The sequence below is a fragment of the Kogia breviceps genome, chromosome 13 (assembly GCF_026419965.1).
Source record: "Kogia breviceps isolate mKogBre1 chromosome 13, mKogBre1 haplotype 1, whole genome shotgun sequence".
Taxonomy (NCBI): Eukaryota; Metazoa; Chordata; class Mammalia; order Artiodactyla; family Physeteridae; genus Kogia; species Kogia breviceps.
In genome coordinates, this window is record NC_081322.1 from 39,115,621 (window position 1) to 39,139,655 (window position 24,035).

At 39.6% G+C, this 24,035-nt stretch overlaps 1 protein-coding gene across 6 annotated transcripts in view; it reads right to left on the minus strand.

The window, feature by feature from the left end:
* Positions 1-1,735: 1,735 nt before the first annotated feature.
* Positions 1,736-24,035, minus strand: part of PDSS2 (decaprenyl diphosphate synthase subunit 2) — a 263,251-nt gene continuing 240,951 nt past the window's right edge. For 2 of the 6 annotated variants that reach the window (XM_059083057.2, XM_067011562.1), the window contains exon 8: positions 12,099-12,918. In XM_059083057.2, the coding sequence (XP_058939040.1) occupies positions 12,760-12,918 (159 nt within the window). In that variant the 3' untranslated portion in view covers positions 12,099-12,759. Of the gene's footprint in view, positions 1,904-6,255; positions 6,504-6,525; positions 7,766-7,798; positions 10,789-12,098; positions 12,919-24,035 lie in introns of those variants that run through there. The other 4 variants (XM_067011560.1, XM_067011559.1, XM_059083060.2 and 1 more) reach the window with 4 other exon arrangements.

The following is a 24,035-nucleotide window of genomic DNA, read 5'->3' on the forward strand; positions in this document are numbered from 1 at the left end:
GAAATTTGCATATGAAATACACACCTTTTACTGCCTCTAGTTGGCATTGTTAACTCGGTTATAAATAGTACAGCTGACATACTGCAAACAGAAAGTGCTTTTTGATGGGCAAAAATGGAAAATTGCTATGAATGGAGGAAATGTTAGCACACAATGTTTAAATTGGAAAGCTTTCATTAGCACTAGTCAAGGGGGAAAGTGATGAATTTACTAATCATAGCCTTGCTTAAGAATCCAATCATATAGAAAGACTTATGGTAAAGCTTTCTAAAAACAGATATTTATGCTACTATTTAGGTAAACAAGTAATACATCCAGTCTATAAACATATTTGAAGAGTGTTGATGGGCACTTTTAAGAAAATTAAGCGGTTCCCTTCAGATTAATCTCTTGCTGTGTATATGTGGTGAGGCAAAGGAAGTAATAGGACTGAGATATAACATTGGAGAGTGCAGTTTATATTTATACCACTCTTGAAGATAAAGCTTACACTGGGGACATTTTGCTAAAATCATCTACTAGAATTTGAAAATTTAAAAACTATTTGAAAAACTTTAACCATTGAGAAAGAACAAAAAGATGCCATTCATTGTGACTGTATGACCATAAAAATTATAATTCACAGGGCCGTATTTTATATTGCTTGAGGGCAAAAATTCAATCACTGTTACTATGCAGGCTGTTTCAATCATTATGAGGCATAGGTACAGACTAGTGATGACTTTTATGAATGATAAAACATTTGCAGAAAATTGTTATATTTTTATGGGCTGTAATACTTCAGTTTTCAAAAGTTTGGGGTTATTTTGGTTTTTTTTGTTATGGGTATAAAGCAACTATGACACAGAATTTTAATGCTGAACTACTCATCCAGATGACAGGAGAGGTGAGGGGGCTAGGGACAAAATTTTCTTCCTACGCATTTGTTTTTAGGCATTTGTTTGCCGGAGTGCTTTGGTACCATGGTGACAGCTTAGCAACAGCTAGATGCAAATTAAGGTAATCTGCCATGCCAGCCTCTGATCATAAAAAGTTGGTAGGTAGGACACTGGGAAGAAAAATACAGATGTTTAGACATTTAATAGTTTAATCAAAAAAGAGACTTGCTCTATTACCTGCCCTTGTCCATCTTTTCATCTTCTCTCTCTATCTCTTTATAAAGAGACAAGGATCTAAAAACAACAATAAAAAAACAACCCAAAGAAATCCCTGTATTTAAACTGATGAGATAAAACAAAAATTAAACCTTTTAAAATAGGAAATAAAACAACACACTTTATTCTTTCTTAAATAGGATCTAATGATCACAACATGTGCATGGAAAGTGTTTTTTGTTTTTTTGCTTTTTGTTTCTGGCCGCGCTGCGTGGCACGCGGGATGTTAGTTCCCTGACCAGGGATCAAACCCATGCCCCCTGCAGTAGAAGTGCGGAGTCCTAAGCACTGGACTGCCAGGGAAGTCTCTGGAAAGTGTTTTGCAAAGACATTTCCAAAGGGTTTTTTCATACTAATGGACATTTGATTTCTGTTGATGGCTATTAAAGGGACAAAGTTACATACCTTTGGACCAGCAGACTTGGATGACATGATGGATACTGTCATTTTTAAAGACAACATATGATGTCTTTCATTGTCTTTATTATAATTTATATGTAAAACAGAGAAAGTAAAATAATCTGAAAGGAAGAACATAACCTTTGGAAAGCTAGGAGGAAATAAAATCACCTTGATTTTCAGGGCTATTAATTTTATTTCAAATACCCTGGTAATGGTAAAATACAGGTTAAAGCAAATAGTCATTAGCTAGTTGAACAGACATGGCAAATGGACTTCAACTTGCTTGCTGGCTCTGACACAATAATAGTGGCTGCCTGGAGAGCTGTGTTGAGGAGGATTCTGAGGTTCTGTAGGAAAAAGGAACTGAATGATGAGTGAACGCCTGTCACAGATGAGAGGGAGACTAGAGAGTAAAAGACTTGTTAAATAGATAGCTAGTGGAAGTAGCCACATAGCACAGGGAGATCAGCTAGGTGGTTTGTGACCACCTAGAGGGGTGGGATAGGGAGGGTGGGAGGGAGGGAGACGCAAGAGGGAAGAGATATGGGAACATATGTATATGTATAACTGATTCACTTTGTTATAAAGCAGAAACTAACACACCATTGTAAAGCAATTATACTCCAATAAAGATGTTTAAAAAAAAAAAAAGACTTGTTAAATGCAATGTGGGGGGTGGAAGGGAAGGAGGGTTAGCCCAAAGCACCCAAATACAGACTGTAAATTTATTTTAAGTCTTACATTTTATATTATAATGAATGCAAATCTTACATTTAATTCCATAATATATATATCTGGTATGCTATACAAGTTTAAAGGCTCATTTGTAGTTAAATTACCTAATGTTAACTTTGTGGGAAAAAAGTATGTTCTTAGACAATGTGCATGTTCATTCTGTGGCCTCCACAGTACCTGGCAGGCTTCTGAGTATCCCTGAGAGTCTCTGAACCCCATTTAGTAACATCCACACATGGAAGATTGATAGAAATAAAACAGTTTAAATTTGTGCATGATAATGTAAGACTCAGAGAAGTAAATTAACCTGCTTGTCAACAGCAGAGCTGGGATTTGAAGACTCTAAAGCCCAATTTCTTGTTTGTTTGGTTTTTTTTGGCTGCAGCATGTAGGATCTTAGTTCCTGGACCAGGGATTGAACCCGTGCCCCCTGCAATGGAAGCTCGGAGTCTTAATCCCTGGACCACCATGGAAGTCCCTAAAACTAAATTTCTTAACAAAGGGTCTGTCTATATTATTCCAAAGACAAGTACCAGGATTCCCTGGGATTCAGGGTTTGGTATTAAATTACTGATTTGAAAAAGAATTTTTGGGGCTACAGAAGACCATACGGTAACTAGTAAGTTGGTAATTTCAGTACTGCTGTTAAAGAAAAGCATGGTTTCCATTTGGGGTTATGGAAAAGTTATAGAAATAGTGGTGATGGCTGCACAACAGTGTGAATATAATTAATGGCACTAAACTGTACACTTAAAATTACTAAAATAGCACATATTATGCTATACATATTTATATATTACCACAATAAAAAAAAAGAAAATCGTGATTCATGGATTAGAAGATTAATATCATTAAGATGGCAATTATCCAAAATTAGATCAATATATTCAATGCAGTCCCTATCAAAATCCCAGCAGGCTCTTTTGTAGAAATTGACAAGTTGATCCTAAAATTTTTATAGAAATGCAAAGGACCCAGAGTGGCCAAAACAATTCTGTAAAAGAAGAACTACAGGGCTTCCCTGGTGGCGCAGTGGTTGGAAGTCCGCCTGCCGATGCAGGGGACACGCGTTCGTGCCCCGGTCCGGGAAGATCCCACGTGCCGCGGAGCGGCTGGGCCCGTGAGCCATGGCCGCTGAGCCTGTGCGTCCGGAACCCGTGCTCCGCAACGGGAGAGGCCACAACAGTGAGAGGCCCGAGTACAGCAAAAAAAAAAAAAAAAAAAAAGAAGAACTACAAGTGTAAATGGGGAAATCTGAATAAGATTGATGGACTGTATTAATGTCAACATTCTGGTTGTGATCTTGTCCTACAGTTTTACAAGAGGATACCATTGGGGAAAATTGTAAAGGGTACCTAGAATCTCTCTGTATTATTTCTTACAACTACTTGTGAATCTATAATTACCTCAAAATTAAAAGTTTAATTAAAAAAATAAGCTGAAGGACTTCTACTTCCCAATTATAAAATTTAATATAAAGCTATAATAATCGGGCTTCCCTGGTGGCACAGTGGTTACGAATCTGCCTGCCAATGCAGGGGACATGGGTTCGAGCCCTGGTCTGGGAAGATCCCACATGCCGCAGGGCAACTAAGCCTGTGTGCCACAGCTACTGAGCCTGTGCTCTAGAGCCCGCGAACCACAACTACTGAAGCCCGCATGCCTAGAGCCCGTGCTCTGCAACGAGAAGCCATCGCAATGAGAAACCCATGCACCGCAACGAAGAGTAGCCCCCCATCGCCGCAACTAGAAAAAGCCTGCTCACAGCAATGAAGACCCAATGCAGCCAATAAATAAACAAACAAGTAAATAAAAATAAAGCTATAGTAATCAAGGAAGTGTGGTTCTGGCATAAGGACAGACATAGAGATCAATGGAACAGAATCGACAGAAAGACTCTTGTATTTAGGGTCAACTGATTTTCTACAAAGTTGCTAAGGCAACTCAAAGGAGGAAAGAATAGTCTTTTCAACAAATGGTTCTAGAACAACTGGATATCCACATACGAAAAAAAAATTTAGTTCAGTGGTTTTCAATGGGGGCGATTTTGGCCTCCCAAAGGCAGGGAACTTTTGGTAATGTCTAGAGACAATTCTGGTTGTTACAGCTGGCTTTGGGGTGTTACTAGCATTTAATGGGTATATGCCAGAGATGCTGCTAAACATTCAGCAATGCACAGGGCAACCCCACAACAAAGAATGACCCAGCCCAATATGTCAATAGTGCTGAGGATGAGATACCTGATTTAAACCTTTACCTCACACTACATACAAAAATTAACTAAAAATGGATCATAGACCTAAATGTAAGAGCTAAAACTATACAACTTTGAGAAAAGAACATTGGAGAAAATTTTTGTGACTTTGGGTTAGGCAAAGATTACTTAGATATGACACTGAAAGCATGATCTATAGAAGAAAAAATTGATAAATTGGACTTCATCAAAATTAAAGACTTTTGCGCTTCAAAAGGAACCATTATGAAAATGAATTTAAGCTATAGATTGGGAGCAAATATTTTCACACCATATATCAGATAAAGGACTTATATTCAGAATATATAAAGAATGCTTATACTTATAACTCAATAATAAGACAAACAATCCAATTAAGAAATAGGCAAAAGATTTGAATAGACATGTCACCAAAGAAGATATATAAATGACTAACATGCTCATGAGACGACGATGCTTAACATCATTAGTCATTAGGAAAATGCAAATACAAATCACAATGAGATACGGTCTCATTCTTACTAGAAGAGCTATAATAAAAAATGGAATACTGGGGACTTCCCTGGTGGTCCAGTGGTAAAGAATCCACCTTGCAATGCATGGGATGCACAGGTCTGATCCCTGGTCAGGGAACTAAGATCCCACATGCCGTGGGGCCACTAAACCCATGTGCCACAACTACTGAGCCCACGTGCTGCAAGGAAAGATCCTGTGTGCTGCAACTAAGACCCGACACAACCAAAAATATACATATATCAATAATAAAAGAAAAATAAATAAAAAAATATTTTTTAAAAAAATATTTTTTTTTTCTCAACCACTGGCGCAGTGGTTGAGAGTCCGCCTGCCGATGCAGGGGACACGGGTTCATGCCCCAGTCCGGGAAGATCCCACATGCCGCGGAGTGGCTGGGCCCGTGAGCCATGGCTGCTGAGCCTGCACGTCCGGAGCCTGTGCTCCGCAACGGGAGAGGCCATAACAGTGAGAGGCCCGCATACCGCAAAAAAAAAAAAAAAAAAAAAAGGGAATACCAAGAATTGGCAAGGATATGAAGAACTTGGAACCCACATGTGTTGGAAAGGTAAAATGATACAGTTACTTTGGAAAACGGTCTGGCAATTTCTAACAGGTTAAACATAAATTTATTATAAATTTTACTCCTGAGGATCTACTCGGGAGAAATGAAAACTTATGTCCACATAAGGACTTGTACATGAGCATTCACAACAGCATTATTAATAATGGGTGAACAGTAGAAACAACCCAAATGCCAATCAACTGGTCAAGCGATAAATGAATATATCTGTTTAATGGAATATTATTTAGCAATATAAAGGAATGAAATAATGATTAATTCCACAACATACATAAACCTCAAAAACATTATGCTAAGTGACAGAAATCAGATGCAAAAGACTAAGTATTGTAAAACTCCATTTATATAAAATGTCCAGAGAAGGCAAATCTATACAGACAGAGAGTAGATTAGTGGCTGCCTAGGATTGAGGGTGGGAGCAGGGGTTGACTGCAAATGTGCACAAGAGATCTTTAAAATTGAATTGTAGTGATGCTTGCACAACTTTTTAAATTTACTAAAAAGCAGTGAATTGTATACTTCAACTAGACGAATTTTATGATATGTAAACTATACTTCAATAAAGCTGCTTTTGAAAATGCAATTAAAGCAATTCTAAATCTTCAAAAAAAGAATAAAAGGAAAGAGAAGTACAGAACTGCATAAACAGGCAGCAATTAGGAAGCTCACAATTAACTGATCGTATTCCACATACACAAGTAAGTTTAAGTAACTGTGCAACTCATGATATAAGGGAGGAGGACAGGCAGGGAGACTTTATTGAAACGTGACAAGTGAGATGTAATGCGAATAGTAAAGTTATAATGATTAATTTAAGGAAGGAAAGGTTGCAAGTGTAGCTTAATTCTTTGAGGATGATGCTGTTTTCTCGTTCATTTGAAGGCTTACAAAAAAAGAAAGATCCAAACAAAAGAAGACAATAACAAAACACAATAAACTCATACTGTTATAGCATGGAAGATTTGAGTCAGATAAAGGTTATTTTGTTTCCCTTCAAACAAACCCTAGGAGTTTCCTTCTCCCAAGTCCTTGAAGAAGGAAAGACGGCTTCTCAACTCTTAGAAAATGGTTTCTCCATGGTTTTGGCCAAGAGCAGAACCTAACACAACTGCCTGAGGGTCTTTCCCGTCCTAGGAGATTGTGAACCTCAGTGGGAAGAAAGAAGTCATCCTACTGAAGTGTGGCTGGCTGAGAACTTGCAGTGAAGCAAGAGGAAAATACATTGAGATGTGAATCCATTTTGAGCATTGTCTGGAAGGAATGGGAACCACCAACTGAAAAGATTAATCATTCAGGCTAAAGACTTTTAAGGGGGGCGTCCCTGGTGGCGCAGTGGTTGAGAGTCCGCCTGTCGATGCAGGGTACACGGGTTCGTGCCCCGGTCCGGGAAGATCCCATGTGCCGCGGAGCGGCTGGGCCCGTGAGCCATGGCCGCTAAGCCTGCGTGTCCAGAGCCTGTGCTCCGCAATGGGAGAGGCCACAACAGTGAGAGGCCCGCGTACCACACACACACACACACACACACACACACACACACACAAAAGAATTTTAAGGGGATTTATTCCACAGTTTTAACCTGCTGCTGTGGAGAACCTGCAGGGGCACTATTTTTCCAAGACAAAGACTTTCTTAGTGGCACGTTGGGATGTTGACTTATGAGTATTTACCGTATGCCCATTTATCCCAGAGAAACCAATCAGGAATAGAAATTCAATATACCTTGTTTGGAATTTAAGCTACTTATCAATAGTGGTTATGAAGACTGCAGCACCATGAAAAAATGTTTATGATGTATTATGTAAAAACAGCAGGACCCAAAGTTGAATTTATACTATAATTACAACCATGCAAAAAAGATAGGCATAGCAGAGAAGGCTGGATTCAATACAAATGAAATGGTGATACTGATTATGTGAGCATGGTGAGACTGAGAGTAATTTTTTTCTACTTTCCACAATTTCTTTAAAAGTGTTTATTTACTTAAATGCATCAAAAAGTGAAATCTTCCCAACAACAGTCAAGGCAGTGGGAAGCCTACTCATTTGCTCAGGATGCACAGTGATGGGTAGACTATCAGTCTTAGAAGTGAGCAGATGACATTGAAAGAAAGCTGATAGAGCTTTTCCATGAAGATGGAATCAGCATCTATAAAAAGAAAGAAAAGGAATGAAAGCCTGAGAAACTTTCTCTTTCTAAGGAAGAGTAAGAAATACATATCTAGGAAGAATATTCCTCCACCGGTAGAGGCCTAAAACCTAGCACTTCGGCGCCCCAAAGGCAGGTGGGGAAGCTAAAGGGAGGGGTGGACCCCACTGTCAGTTCTGGCCCCACTGGGTTCTCCCCAGGTGACCTTCTTTTTCAAAAGTATGTTATCTCCTTAATGTAAAGGCAGGATCCCTTCAAAATAAAACAGTTAATTTGAGAAGGGATTAGGAGTGATGGTAGGAAATGGAGAAAGAGGTAAATGACAGTCTTGTTAGATTGCTTTGTGTTTTAAAAAGAAAGTGAAAGTACTTTTATTATTACTAAAAGGTGATTAACAATAATGGAAACTATTAATAATAATGGAGTGACAATTGTGTCCTTACAAATAGATTAAAAAAAAAATCAACCCAATCCATCTCTGCCCTTTTGAGTCTTAGCAAAGTTATGGCATGCCTTCTCCAGATTGAGAGGCAGTCATTAGATTCTAAAGATAAATCCTGCAACTTCTATTGGTCAGAAAGATGAGATCTTAACAATAGGATTTCACAGTGGGAAGACAAATGAAGGGGCAGGAAAGAATCTTCCTGAAACTAAGAACTCTAGGAAGGAACATGAAAAGGGCTTTCTGAAAGCAAGGTTCTCCTTATCTGTGATGGACCTGCTGTTTAGTTAGTCTTTTATTTTTTTTTGGCTGTGCCATGTGGCTTACGGGATCTTAGTTCCCTGACCAGGGATTGAACCCAGGCCACGGCAGTGAAAGCACCGAGTCCTAACTAACCACTGGACCGCCAGGGAATTCCTGGTTAAGTCTTAAAAAAGAGAGAAAGAAAAAGAAGTATCCTTTAGCTGCAATTTCGTTGATTAAACACAATTCCCCCAAAGCCACTTGCCCAAAGAGATCTATGTTACAGCAACTTGTCAGGTTTTGAAAGATAATCACGGATTATTCGCATTACTTTCTGGTCACCTGCGTTCATTGTGTTGTAGGTACTGGGCCTTAAAAAACGTGTACATCTTTTTGGAGCATTTTGCACTAATGTATATGTCTTTTACCCCAAGTTTGTGCGTTTCACCTGCATCTTGGGCCATAGCAATAACATTGGCATAGGTAAGAGAAAGTCTCAAACATCAGAGAATGAGACCTGGACCAGGCACACAATGTCACTGATCATTTATTTTTAGGTGTGACTAGGTTACCACATAAGAAAACATGAAGAAGATTTAGTGTTGTCATCAAGTAAAACTCACAACAAAGTTTAATGATAGTCATAATCCTTATCTTCTTTCAAAGTAACTAATAGCGAATGGCAAATAACTATCTAATCAATATCTAATTGATACTGTCTTTTAGAAACAGTTTTTCTAAGTTGGGGAATTTAAAAGAAGATGACTTAGTGGCACAGGAAACGGCTTTGTAGTTCCTCGGGAAATATAATTTTAAAATTTAGAAAAGAATGTCTCTAGAGGTGGGACTAAGAGAGAGGTGTCTGCGACACAAAAGGAAGGGTAGTCAGAGAAGGAGGAAGAGGAGAAGTGGGTCACAGGTGCTGGGGGGTGGTGAGGGCGGAAGCTGCATTAGCAAGGTGAAATGCTGTGGGGAAGTCTGCATGCAGGGGAACGGCTGGTAAGCTTCACAGTGAGGCCAGCATCTGTGAACAAGAAGGCATCTCAGTGGAGTAATGCCATGAGACCTAATAGATTTGTTGAACAATTAGTCTTTGAGTGTCTACAGTGCTGGCGCTGGTCTAGATGGTGGGGACCCAGCAGTGAATGTAGTGAATGACCAATTGCAAGGGTTAAGGAGTCAGTAGCCTGTAAGAAGGTGTGCTGCTAATGCTAGGAAGAAAAATGTAGAGGTGGAAGGATAAATAGGGGAAGTGAGGGATGTCATTTAGGGGAGAACTGAGCCCATTCATAGCCAGCAGGGGAAACAGAAGACTCAAGAATAGGGACATGAGGGAGACAGGAGGCTGAAGGCTCAAGATCTTTGGAAAGGAGTAGAGTCTTATCTGGAAAGAGAAGCAAAGGAAGAGAGAAAGAGGTGCTGTCTGGAAAGACTCTGAAGTGGGGAGACGGCGTGTGAAGGCAAGCCAGTCTGTCAGAGGCAGTCCTTTCTGCCGGCTCCTGCATCTATAAGTGGGGGATTAAGTCTCAACCCCAGAGAGTGGTCGTGGGATTCGAACAAGACAGTACTGTTAAGGCCCTTAGCAGAGTGCCTGGTATACACGCAGAGCCCTTACTATACTTGAAGAAAAGACTGATAGGCAGGAAGGAGAGTGCAGGTGGGCTCAGGGGCCTGAAGTGAGTGAGGTTTGCAGGTCCAGGTGGAGGAAGAGGGACAATGGTTAATGAATGAATTCTTCACTCTAGCGTGGAGAGTGATGCAGAGGGGGGAAAGGAGGAGACATTCTAAGGTCACTAACTCTGCCTTCAGTACCTTCCCTGGCAGCACTCAGGCAGTAGGCCAAAAAGTGTAATTAAGCACGTCTTGCTGCCCCCAAATTTCTCCCTAGAGATTGTCTGAAATTTTAAGGGCTTAAAATGAACTCATAAATAAATATCCCTGAAGAAGTGGTATGGAGAAGACTATCAGCATTGAATACTTCAGAGTGACTTAGCCAGCGTATTAGGTTTAACAAAAGCAGAGCTGTCACTCAACAGTGAGGGCAGGGCTGCTGCTCCCAGGGATCAGGACGACAAGGCACAGGAGAGGGAACAGAGGCCTGGAAGGCAGCTGGGAAGATGAAAGGGAGGTAGGAAATGTTCCAAGGAAAGCAGAAAGGCGGGTGTTGAAACAAAGAGTCCAGGATTATAAGCCATACAAAGGAGAGCTGGGAATTCTTCAGGTCACCTGTGAGGCAGCTTGGCAAGAAGTCTGCCATCAAGTTTTATGCGTTCCTGCATAGCCTCTCTTTGTGTTTCACCTTCCCTCTTCTCTGAATTTCACATAGCATCTTTGTTATCTAGAGAGTCAGAAATGGCAAACTTTTAGAAAATAAAACAAAGCTGGAGAGGACCTCATATATTCTCTTGTTTAACCTTATTTTACAAATGTGGAAACCGAGGCTCAGAGGGAAATGACTTGTTCAAGGTCACACAGTGAACCAGGTGCTAAACCAGAACTAGAAGAGTCCTAGGATCCTGCCTTGTGTTCCACAGTACCCAACCATCTGCTTAATAAAACCTACAGCTTACTGAAGTTCCTGCTCATCCAGAGAACACAAAGCATGACTCCTCCTTTGTGGAAGTTAATGATTGAAACCTAGTCTGATCTAAAGCATCTAACCATAGTTACTAATTAAGCCAATTTCTGTGAGAAAAGACATTTCAAACACAAGAGTGGAGTGTTCTCTTCAGCTAAATCTATAGGCCTTCAAATCGTAGTAGCATAAACTGTACAATTACAACATTTCAAGTATGCTTAAAAATATTTCAGGGCTTCCCTGGTGACGCAGTGGTTGAGAGTCCGCCTGCTGATGCAGGGGACACGGGTTCGTGCCCCGGTCCGGGAAGATCCCACATGCCGCAGAGCGGCTGGGTCCATGAGCCATGGCCGCTGAGCCTGCGCGTCCGGGGCCTGTGCTCCACAACGGGAGGGGCCACAACAGTGAGAGGCCCGCGTACCGAAAAAAAAAAAAAATTCAAAATACAATACCTTAACCTCTGTAGCTTACATTTGCTTTTCATTGCATGCCACATGATGGGTCCTGATAAAACAGTTTTGTAACTTTTGAAGAAGGAATTTAACTAAAGTGACTTCACTTAGTGTTTGAGTGAACTAGGTAATAAAATCTGTTTGCTGTGTTCGCTGTCTCCAGATAGGGCTGTAATTACACCACATAAGGAAGAAAGGTAGCTGAGTCTCAATCTAGATCATTTATGTAAACTCAGCCTTCTTGTCAACGGTATTCTCATATTACATGCATGCAAACCTCAAAAATCATCTCCTATGAACCACAGAGAGACAGTGTCCAATTGCAGGCCTGTGAGATTGCTTATATTCTTTCTGTAATTGGATGTCTGTGGTTCAAGACCAAAATTTGACACTCTGAGGCTAAAAAAAAAATTACCAATGAATTCCCCAGTACAACAATTATATATCTGACACTTGTAAAAATTAAAGGTATTCTCTACACCAACATATTACAAATGAATACATTTACTTGAAAAAAAGAAGCATCCTGTTCAGCTTAAAAAAAAAAGTTTGGTTCTTTGAAATGCGTTTGAAAAAATCTGGTCTTCCAGAAAGAAAAACAGGCAATTCCTACTATAATCAAGTTAACATTTGATAACATTTTAATCTCCTACTTCAAATATTTGGCATCATTTTTTCAGCAGTTTCCCCCCCAGAAATCTTACAGAACCCAAGAAGCACAAAGTATATCCATACTGAATCTATAAATACAAAGACATAATTGCAAGAAGACAAAGCATGTTTTTTTTTCTTAATCAATAAACTACCCTCTGTTATGAAAAATTGGTCACTGGTTTTTGATTTGACAGTCCTCCCTGGCTGGCATTGATAGTGTTTCTCTTGACACCTGCAGCTTCCAGCTTGCCCTGTCCTCTCTAGAAGGAAAACCACAGGCCATGGCCCTGGCGCCATCCCTGGCTCAGTCCAATCAATAAGGACTTATTTCCTGTCCATTTGCTGAGGTCACAGGAGCGAATCTCATTAATTATTTCTGCTATTGAAGCCTCAAGTGTGCTTCTGGCGTGACAACTGAAAACTGCTTGACCTTTTTTCTTCTAATTTTGTTTGTAGCAGTTCCAAAAAGAAGGCGGTATTCATTTAGCAGTGTGGTAAAAAGAAAAAAAATGTATATGCTGTTAAAGTCATTAACACATTTAGATCTTTCATCATGAAAGCTCTCCCGATCACCTCATTCCCCAGTTTTTTTCAGATAACGAACAATAGTCTTTTAAATTTGGTGTCACGAAAATCTGGTCACAGCAAACACAATGTTTTCTAAAGCAGTTCTGGCCTCCGAGGGAGGAAAGCTCTCCAGGGCCTCCAGTGCCTTGTTTCCATGGTAACGACACAGGTCAATAGCTGAAGTCACACCTTTGCCAGCTTTGATTGTTTCTCGCAACTGTTAAGAAACAAATGCACAGTAAAAGTCAGTTTTTAAGGTACCACAATTCAATTGGGGAGGAGAGGTGGAAAACAAAGAAGGGGAGAAACAGTATAGATTCACTGTTTCTGCTTTTGAGGTTAAAGAGGACATCATTCTCCGATGATTTTGAGGCACTAATATTCCCTAAGGCTGCTAGGTTTCGGCCCTCCAGAGCAGAACAATAGGCTCCAATTAGCCTAATTACACCTCTTCCCCAGCTCCGGCCAGGTGATATCTTGAAGTGGGCCCTGCTGCCGGGTGGCAGTGATGAAGGTGGAAGGCACTGAGGTCTCTGACATTTTGGATTCAGCAGCCTGATATTCTTGCGTGAGGAAGGCTTCATTAACATCCGAGTTAATAACTAATATTTTTACATGGTATGTTGACACAATAGTCCATGTGAAAATTCAAGAAAGACACATAGTATTAGATCTGATCACTACATTATTAAAACTGTAAGACTTTGGGAGGAATGAATTAAAATACCCTTTGTGAAGAATAAAGTCAACTCTTGCGCACAAATGGAGTTGATTTCCAATCCCTCTCCCTGATGACTGGAAAGGACCAATACAATGGTTACACTTTAGAGCTGAAAAAGACATAATGATTTGGCCGGTCCACTTCCCCTTGCCCCATTCCATCTTCTTCTCAGTGAATACCTCTAATGTCTGCTTTACTCCCTAAATCAGAAACTCGGGAGTCCTCCTTCATCCATTCAGGCACCACGGCTCACCCATGACTGAACTTTCTGGCTCCCCACTGGGTTGGCTGGGGCCCAGTGACAAGTTCTAGTCCATGAGACATGAATGGTGCGTGTCACTTCTGGGCTGTAGCATTTAACGGTCCATGTGAGTCCCGCCAGAGGTTCCCCTCTGGTACATCAACCAGTCACATCGAAGAAGCTCCTCAGGTTGGATCCCCGAGTGGCTATATGAGCAATCACAGTGCCTCTCCAACCTGCACAGGACATGCAATACGGGCAAGAAACACACCTGTTGTCTGAAGAGACTGTCAGGTTGTCTGTGGCCATCTTGACTGATATACTCACTAAGTCCCAGCCATTCTATCTCATACAGAGCCCTCAAATTATCATCTGCTCTTCACTCTCATTGCCACATCAGCTGAGGCTATCATCGCTTGCCTGGGTTATTTTTGCAATCACCTCCTAAAGAGTCTTCCCACCACCAGTTCTTTGCCCCTGGACTCCATCCTTCACGCTGCCAAGGAGATCTTTATAAGAAGCAAATCTTCTTAAATCTTGCTTAAAACCCTCCACTGCCTTCCAATAGCTTTAAGGAAAAAAAAGTCCAAGCTCTTTCATGAGGCATGGAAGTCCTTTCCCTTTCTGCCATTTCATCATTACTTAGGGAAACTACTTGCAGCTGATGGCTTGAGACAGTCTCCACACACACCCCTCGCCCCATCAAGCTTCCCAAATTCCACTTGGGTGGAATGTACACAGCTAGGATGACAGCTCTAAGGGGCTAGGTGCCCTTCTTCCTTGGGGCTCCTGGAGTGCCCTGTGCATATGTGGAGTGCAGCATTACTATATAGTGTTGTATTTTAATTCTCCATTCACTTATCTATCTCTTCATTAGACTTGGAGCTATCGTATAATGCGTGAAACATAAAGGAATAATAATCTATATAATTACTCCCCTAATTATATAGATGAGAGGAGAGGGCCGGAGAAGCACAGTGGCTCACACAAGATCATAGATGGATAGTGACAAAGCTGCGATCAGAAGCCAGTTTTCCTAACACCCAGTCCAGTGGCACTTAATATTATACTCCGCCAGACTCTCAGCATTCTACAGGTATTTCCACACTGCATATGAACTTTGGTATTGTTTCAGCTTAGGGTTCCCTGGTCTCCTGCCATCATTGAATGCATGAAGGCACTAAAATGGTCCTGGGTATCAGAGGTAGCCACATTCAAATTCCTCTTCTAGCTCCCATCTTAGAGAGGCCAGTTAAGTGCTCTGAGTTCTAAATGCAGGTAATATCAGTCCCTTGTAGGACTGCTGGTGGGGTACTGCATGAGAAGTGCAGTACCTTCTTCCTCCTCAAGCCCTTAGCCATTGCCAAGAAAGCTACCCCATCCACCAAGATCAAGTCTATTTTAGCTTGATGCACAGCAACCTCAAAGGTAGTTGAACTTGGATCAGACCAGCCTTAAAGATTAAAAAAAAAAGAAAAAGAAAGAACATGCTTCTTATTTTCACTATCTTTAATTCCCTCAAATCTAAATTAGACTGGCCAACATTCTCTATTCTGGACTTCTAGGTTGGTAACTGCAGGCAGTGGATATCTGCATGACTGGATTTCAATTTGTAAATATTAATTGAGCACCTATTACGTGTAAAGAGTACAATGATCCTTTTTTGCTTTATGGGTCAGGAACTAATGAAGGGTATACTGTGAAAAGCAGTAAATGAAGGACTACAGATGACCAGAGAAATGAGAGCAACTTTGATTAGAAGAGATTTAAGAAGGCCTCACAGAAAAGGGATTTAAGGCATGTCCTGAGAATGTTGATAAGTAGTTATGGCGTCGGGGTAGCAAGAAAATTATAGGGAAAGAGAATAGCTTGAACAAAGGCACAGAGGAGACCAGAGCGAGTGAAAACAGATTGGTGTGATACTTTGCAGGAGTAGGTGTGAGGGGACCCAGGTGGGCTCTGAAAACCAACCTAAGAACTTTATTAAAATTTTTTTTAATTATCAAATATTTTATTTATTTTATTATTTATTTTATTATTTTTTGGCTGTGCTGTGTGGCACTCAGGATCTTAGTTCCCTGACCAGGGATCGAACCTATGCCCCATGCAGTGGAAGCACAGTGTCTTAACCATTGGACCAGCAGGGAAATCCCTCAAATATTTTAAAAGTACTGAAAAGTTGAAAGACTAGCCCAGGAGTTGGCAACCTATGGCCTCAGGCCAAATTTGGCCCCCCTGTTTTTATAAATTAAATTCTGCTGGAATATAACCATGTCCATTTATTTAAGTATTCTCCATGGTTGTTTCTGTGCTATAATGGTAGACCTACAGAGTTGAGTAGCTGCCACAGAGACTGTATGGATTGCAAAGCCTAAAATATTTACACTTTGGCCTTTACAGGAAGTCTGTGACTTCTGGACGTAGCATAATTAATGAACGTGTATCTTCTACCTAGATTCAACAACCATTAATATTTTGCTATTTTTGTTCTATCTACTTGTATGTGTGTGTTTTCTGAATCATTTGAAAGTAAGCTGTTTAAGCTGGTATGTTAGCTCTCCAGAGGAGGAAAAAGCCCTATTTGTAGCACTTGCAGATTTTTGTGGTATAAATACTCCCATCATGGCTGATTTCAAGCTACCAAGCGTTGTAGAATCACAAAATTCTTGAATATTTAACAACTGGCTCTCAGCTGGTAGGAGGAGGCTTGGACATACCACGGGCTGCAGGATGCTTTACCCTTGTTTTGAGAAGCATCTCCAAAGATAAGAACATTCTCCTACATGGCCAGAATACTATTATCACAGCTCGGAAAGTTAACAGTAATCCTCTCCTATTATCAATATCTAGTCCATCTGCAAATTTCCCCAATTGGCTCCAAAATGTCTTTTTTAGCCTCCCCCCCCCCCGCCAAACCACAATGAATCCAGGTTTACACACTGCCTTCATCTGTTATGACACTTTAAACTTCTTCCTCCCGCTATGATATTGCAATTTTGAAAGGACCAAGCTATGTTGTACAGTGTTCTACATTGTGTTTCTCTGATTGCTACGCTCAGTTTGTTAGTCTGTAAACTTTATTCAGTCAGGCTCAACTGAATATTTGATGGTGACTTATATGGTATTTAACCCTACAATGAAGGGTAATTCAGACTAGGGCAAAATAGCACCCAGGAGGACATCACTAAAAGTTACTCAAGCCCTAAAAGAGTTAATTTCTCTTCCCCAATGACTACTGTACTTCCAGTTAATACTCCAATCTGCTCTCCACAGGGTTGGCTCCCAGGACTTTGCATACCAAGGACCCGATAGCTTCCACGTGTAAAATGCCCATTTCAGAACTCATCAGTAATCTAATTCTTCATGGAAGGTATTATTCCTCACAGGCATCTGTATACACTTCCACCAACTAAACATAAACTACTGGCTCAAAGGAAATCCTTTAGATATAATTAATAGAGCATAAACGAGACTCGTTTTTACTATAAATTAGAATAGGCCATGAGTTTATCCAGAAAAATACAATCTTGTCCTTTGTAAATAAATGTGACAAAAGACACATTAAGTTGAAGTTCCTAAACTTGGCTGATCATAAGATTCATCTGGGGAGCTTTCAAATGCAGATGCCTAGGCCTCATTCCTGGAGATGGATTCAGTAAGGCCTAAAAAAAAAAATGCTTCTTTTTTTAATGCTTTTTAAAAATGCTAATCACTGGTCATTCCAATGATTAGCCAGATTTGGGAGTACCTCACTCGCTGGGGCATGTATTTTGAGAGACTGTATTTTAAAACTGTCATGTTGGGTTTATATCCTTTTAACCACACTTCCAAAGGGTTGTCCTTGCGATGCTCAAATTAAATTTAGCAAGCATTTATTGGGCACCTATATGGTATAGGTATATAGTAGGGGCTGGAGGTACAGAGAGAAACACAGTTGCTGCCCCCAGGACCACCTGTTAGAGGGCTTGTCATAGGGCTACAGAACCAGAGAGGGTTGAATGGAACACTGAGGGATTGGGCCCATGACCTTGGTTCTAATAACTGCAAGAGAAAACACCACAATTAAAAAAAAATTATTTCCACTTTTGCCTTCCCCTACATTTTGACTGGGCAAATTCCCAATTGATGCATAGGTAGAACTTCCCATATTAGGATGTGGCTAGAAATGCTAGTATGCTCACTCTGGCCTTAACGGCCTGAAAAACACTTTAGCTGTAAGATAAATTTAAAAAATACAAAATGGTGAATTATCAGTCTGCATTTTATTTCCCTGATATAGCACTTTAGGGCAATAATGTAATTAAATCTCTAATTAAGTCAGCTGAATAATTGTATAAGTGCAGAATCACCCGAAATAAATTAAGTCCAAATCCCCTGCTAGAGGATCCAATTAAAGATATTAACACAAAGAGGATCCACAGTACTTAAAATGCATTAGTATTTAACATTTATTAAAAGGTGTTACTAAACACCTTTTCCATGATAAATGTTGCTTTTATGAGACCCTTTTGAGAAATCATTGTATGCCTCTGAAAACTATTTGGTTTGAAAGTCCTCTTAAAATATTAAAGGCAAGCCCTTACCACGGGATCTAAGCAGCTTTAGAAGATGTGGAGGAAGCACTCGCTTTTCTCCAATGAAACCAAAACAAGACCTTAGACCTAGAAGAAACCCCAAGCACCATCTTCGCTTCTCACCTCATTTTGCAGAAGACACTGGATGAGAGACACTAAGTGATATGGACCAGAGTCAAGAGCGAATTTGAGAAATGGCCTAGGTTTCATTTCTGCACATCCAGAGGTCTTCTACTCTATAGCACTGGAAAAGATTTGGAGATAACCCCAAATTTTCTTTCACCCAACCAGATAGAGTGCTTAGAGAGAACAGGGATACTAAAACTCATCTGGAACATGGGGCAGACCCTGTTCTGAAGAAACTGTGTAATAGAGAGTAAGGGAGTATGAAACAATATGTTAAAGTTTTGTTTTGTTTTTAAATGGTTGAAAACAGCTGGATAAGGGTAAAATGAAACAAATGGAAGCCATGCTGTTATGGGAAGAGACCACATACCTCTCAACCAAGTGGTAGAAGTGGACCATTCTTCCTTAATAGAGATTATACAGCTGGCAGAAAGGTATGATGCAGTAATGACACGGGACTTCAACCTTTGAACATCTGCTAAAACTTGCATTCTATAGTTGCCAAATTCCTGGTGTGCCTGATAATCTTATATATTAGAAGATAGAAGAAGCCCTTTTTGCTTAATTATGGCGGCATAATTGGATATAAAGGTGATAGGAATTAAGAAAAAATTAATGCCATCTTGGTACTAGAATCAGTCCTTAGAAAGGCCTAGCACGAATGGGTTTGGACACCCAGACTAAATGTTAGGAAAGTGCATTGCAAAAATAAGTTTAGTGAAAAGACTGCCACTAACTATAACTGGAAATAAAGTTCAAGGGTGATGGAAGCCTATGAAAAACTAAATTCCAACAATGTCATACTTAATTATGAAAGTGACCAAAATAATGGCTACTGAATAAGCTCTCTCAGGGCTCTCATTTGAGAAGGTCCGGGTATAAAAGGAGGAGCCTACGATCCCCTCCACTGCTGAGCATTTCCTCTGCACAGAGCACCACTGTGGAGACAGGGCACTATCCCTGTTTTGAAGGAGCTGACAAGAGAGAGGTACAAAACTGTAAAAATTGTGTGGGACTCCACCCAGAGGCTTGTATTGTCACCAGGACACTTGCCACACGTGTTTTTAAAGTGCTGTTCCTCACAGAAAATGTTCAGAAACAAACAACCTTGTCAGAATCTGCTAAAGACTGACGGGCATGCAGGGGGGAAGGACATGATGACAAAAATAAGGGGCTCCCAGAGGTAAAGGTTGTATGTTGAGTAAGAACATGTATGTGCAAATATTTGCAAAAGATAATATATTATTAACACTCCCTAACACCATACCCAAAAATAAACTCAAAATGGATGAAAGACCTAAATCTAAGGCCAGACACTATAAAACTCTTAGAGGAAAACATAGGCACAACACTCTATGACATAAATCACAGCAAGATCCTTTTTGACCCACCTCCTAGAGAAATGGAAATAAAAACAAAAATAAACAAATGGGACCTAATGAAACTTCAAAGCTTTTGCACAGAAAAGGGAAACCATCAACAAGATGAAAAGACAACCCTCAGAATGGGAGAAAATATTTGCAAATGAAGCAACTGACAAAGGATTAATCTCCAAAATATACAAGTAGCTCATGCAGCTCAATATCAAAGAAACAAACAACCCAATCCAAAAATGGGCAGAAGACCTAAATAGACATTTCTCCAAAGAAGATATACAGATTGCCAACAAACACATGAAAGGATGCTCAACAACACTAGTCATTAGAGAAATGCAAATAAAAACCACAATGAGGTATCACCTCACACCAGTCAGAATGGCCATCATCAAAAAGCATACAAACAATAAATGCTGGAGAGGGTATGGAGAAAGGGGAACCCTCTTGCACTGTTGGTGGGAATGTAAATTGATACAGCCACTATGGAGAAGTGTGTGGAGGTTCCTTAAAAAACTAAAAATAGAACTACCATATGACACAGCAATCCCAGTCCTGGGCATACACCCTGAGAAAACCATAATTCAAAAGAGTCATGTACCACAATGTTCACTGCGGCTCTATTTACAATAGCCAGGACATGGAAGCAACCTAAGTGTCCATCAACAGATGAATGGATAAAGAAGATGTGGCACATATATGCAATGGAATATTACTCAGCCATAAAAAGAAATGAAACTGAGTTATTTGTAGTGAGGTGGATGGACCTAGAGTCTGTCATACAGAGTGAAGTAAGTCAGGAAGAGAAAAACAAATACTGTATTCTAACACATATATATGGAATCTAAAAAAAAAATGGTTCTAATGAACCTAGGGGCAGGACAGGAATAAAGATGCAGACACAGAATGGACCTGAGGACACGGGGAGGGGGAAGGGTAAGCTGGGATGAAGTGAGAGAGTGGCATGGATATATATATATATATATATATATATATATATATATATATATATATACACTACCAAATGTAAAACAGCTAGTGGGAAGCAGCCGCATAGCACAGGGAGATCAGTTCGGTGTTTTGTGACCACCTAGAGGGGTGGGACAGGGAGGGTGGAAGGGAGATGCAAGAGGGTGGGGATATGGGGATATATGTATATGTATAGCTGATTCATTTTGTTATAAAGCAGAAACTAACACACCATTGTAAAGCAATTATACTCTGATAAAGACGTTAAAAAGAAAAAGATAATATACTATTAAAAGAAGACAAAGGAAACAGAACAGCTGAAGAATGAGTTCAAAGTTGTAAAGACTAAAATAAATTCCATGAAGAGGGGCCTTTAAAGATGAAATGTGCATTCACATAGCCCATTACAGGTTGTCAGGGGGGCCTTGGATGCAGCTACCATCCTGGCTTCTGGTGTCCTTTGCTTTCCAAGACCACCCACCCTCCCATTCCTCTAGGACAAATAACTGTGCAGCACCCCACTGAGCCCCTCCTTGTAGCAGCTTTCTCACTTTTTTTTTTTTTTCTGATGTTCTTGTCCAGCTTTCATCCTCGAACACTTCCCTTCTCTGTCTTCCTCTTCACTTTGGAGACCTAGCTTCTGGTCTAGGGCACCTTCACAGATGCACCCACCCACCTCTGTTCTTTCTGCTCTCTCATGCTCAGAATGTACATAACTGTCCTTCCTGGCTACTGAAAGACTGTGAGAAATGTCACAGATGGGAGAGTCAAATGACTAATGCCTTCCAACACAGGACAAAAAAGAAAAAGATGAGGACGAATGTGCATTCTGGAACACAGATCTGTAAGCTTATGAAAATTATGGCAAAATTCCAGAAATGGTTGTTAAATAGACAGTTTGTGAGTTCTCAAGAAAAGGCAGCAGTGATAGCAGCCCCAAGGTAGGTGGGTCACAATGAGCACATTATGACAAAACACTCCCATTTTTCTTTTGATATTAACTTGGCTGTTAGCTTCAGAAATAGTAAAGATAGAGTATATTCAGATTATGGAAACTTAGTCGCGGATAAGACAGAGAAATGGGATCTGTATAAGAGTTTGGCTATATGGATTCAAATATGAAAAATAATTATTCCTAGAAAATGTTTAGTAGTGGATTTATATTGAGCAGAAAAGCGATCTCTAGTGTTGTGCTACAAGACTCAATACTTGGTTCCTTTCCCTTATCACAGTGCTTGAATGAAGATGAAGAAGAAATGCATATTAAATTTTAATTTTCAGATGTCATATAGCCAAGAGAGAAAGCCAACACATGGATAGCATCAAAATCTTAATGGTTTTGACATGTTGAGCAATAGACTGATACTAGCCAGATGAAATGTAACAGGGCAACTGTATAGTTGAGCATTTAGGTTTCAAAAACTAACTGCAAAAGTTTAAACCTCAGTTTGGCAGTGACTAATAAAAAAATGCTGAAAATCTTTGATAACCATATTCTGTATATAAGCCAAAACTATGATGTAGATACTAGAAAAAAAAAGCAAACGCAAACTTTGGCAGTATAAACAGATGTACATGTCCAAAAGACAGGCAGGAACAGTCTCACCGCAATCTTTGATGGTCAATCATGTTTAGAAAACTATGTTCAGTCCTGGGTGTCGTGTCTCAAGAAGGACACTGCAAGACAGAAGGGGTCCAGTGTTGGGATGAAGAAATATTTGGAAGCATGTCATTTAAGGAATGTTTAACCTGGAGGAAAGGATTAAAGGAAGATATTAAACCCATCTTCAAACTTCTAAAGCAATTAAATGGGAGAAGGAGCAGTCTTGTTCTATATGCTTCAGGGAACAGAACAAAGAGCAACAAGATGAAGTTTCTAGGAAGCTTTAATTTCAGTAACAAACAAGAAAGAGCTTTCAAATGACTAGAGTTGTCTAACACGAATATATTTTTTTTTTACAAGCTGTTAACTCCCTATTATTTAAAGTCCTAAGCAACTAGATGCCCACATCAGAAAAAGGTATGAATGAAACTCTAAGGTGAAGGGGGAGGTGGCACAAGGCTGCCTCCTAGGTCAAGTGCAACTTCAACATCCTAGCTGACAGTGCTTCCGCTGAATGGTTTTGCCAGCTTCTGAGTGGCAAGACTTGGTACAAAAGGAAAAGCTACAATTAAAACCTTTCTCTAATATAAGAAACTGTGAAATGTCCTACAAACAACATAAAAATTTCCTTTTTGCTTAGAATAACAAATCATTTAAAAGAATCTATAGGAAAAAATCTACTGATCTACTGACCTTATTAAATAACTTATTTTGGCAAAAGTGGAAGGAGGTGGAAATAAGAGAATTTTTAGTTATTATATTTCCTCAATCACATGAATTCACATGCCAACACACAATTAGAATGGTAGTGCTTCCCAATATTAAAATAGTCATAATATTAATAATAGCAATAACAACAAAGACAATCCCATATATAGTACTTACATGTGCCTAGCACTGTGGTAATATATTTATATCTATATAATATATATATCTATAAGATATATATAGTAGTACCTACCTCATAGGGCTGTTGTGAGGATTGTACATCTATCTATCTATCTATATCTATCTATCTTCTGTTCTATATACCCTATGAGGTGTGTGTGTATCTGTCAATCTATCTATCTATCTATCTAGGAAAGCATTAGAATTTCCTTTGAGAAGAGAACACATACCTATGTTAATAATGTCCTCTGCACAAGGGCAAACTTTTAAAATACACATCACAGATTAAAAGAATAAATCAAGTCAAATACCTTTGTATAAAACCATATTTACAGAGATGACAGAAAACTGAAGCCATCATTAGATTAATTATGTACCTCTATTACAATATATAAATTTTTTTTCTACCACAAGTAAAAATGCCATATGGTTGTAGAACAAATGTCAATAGGAATTGGAGGTGGAAAATTTCCACATTTTCTGGGAAGAAAAAGCCATAAATATCTCAATTGATTAAGTATACTCTTTTGGACATTCTTTCTTTTTTTAAAAAAAACAAAAAGGCACTGAACAAGACTACTGTGTTACAAAACAAAACTAATATATTTGTAGTTTAAAAATTCTTAACAATAAAACCTTTTTTTTTAAACTAAAAATCTCAACCAAAGACTCTGACTGCAGCAGTGGTATTTGGGGTTTCACACAAAACAGGACATTGCCTCATGTCATTTTCATGATTTTTTAAAAACCAATTTCAGGGTTCATCATACTACATTTAAGTCACTGAATAAAGCATTATTCGGTACTAATAATAAAGCATTATTCAATGAGTTCAAAAT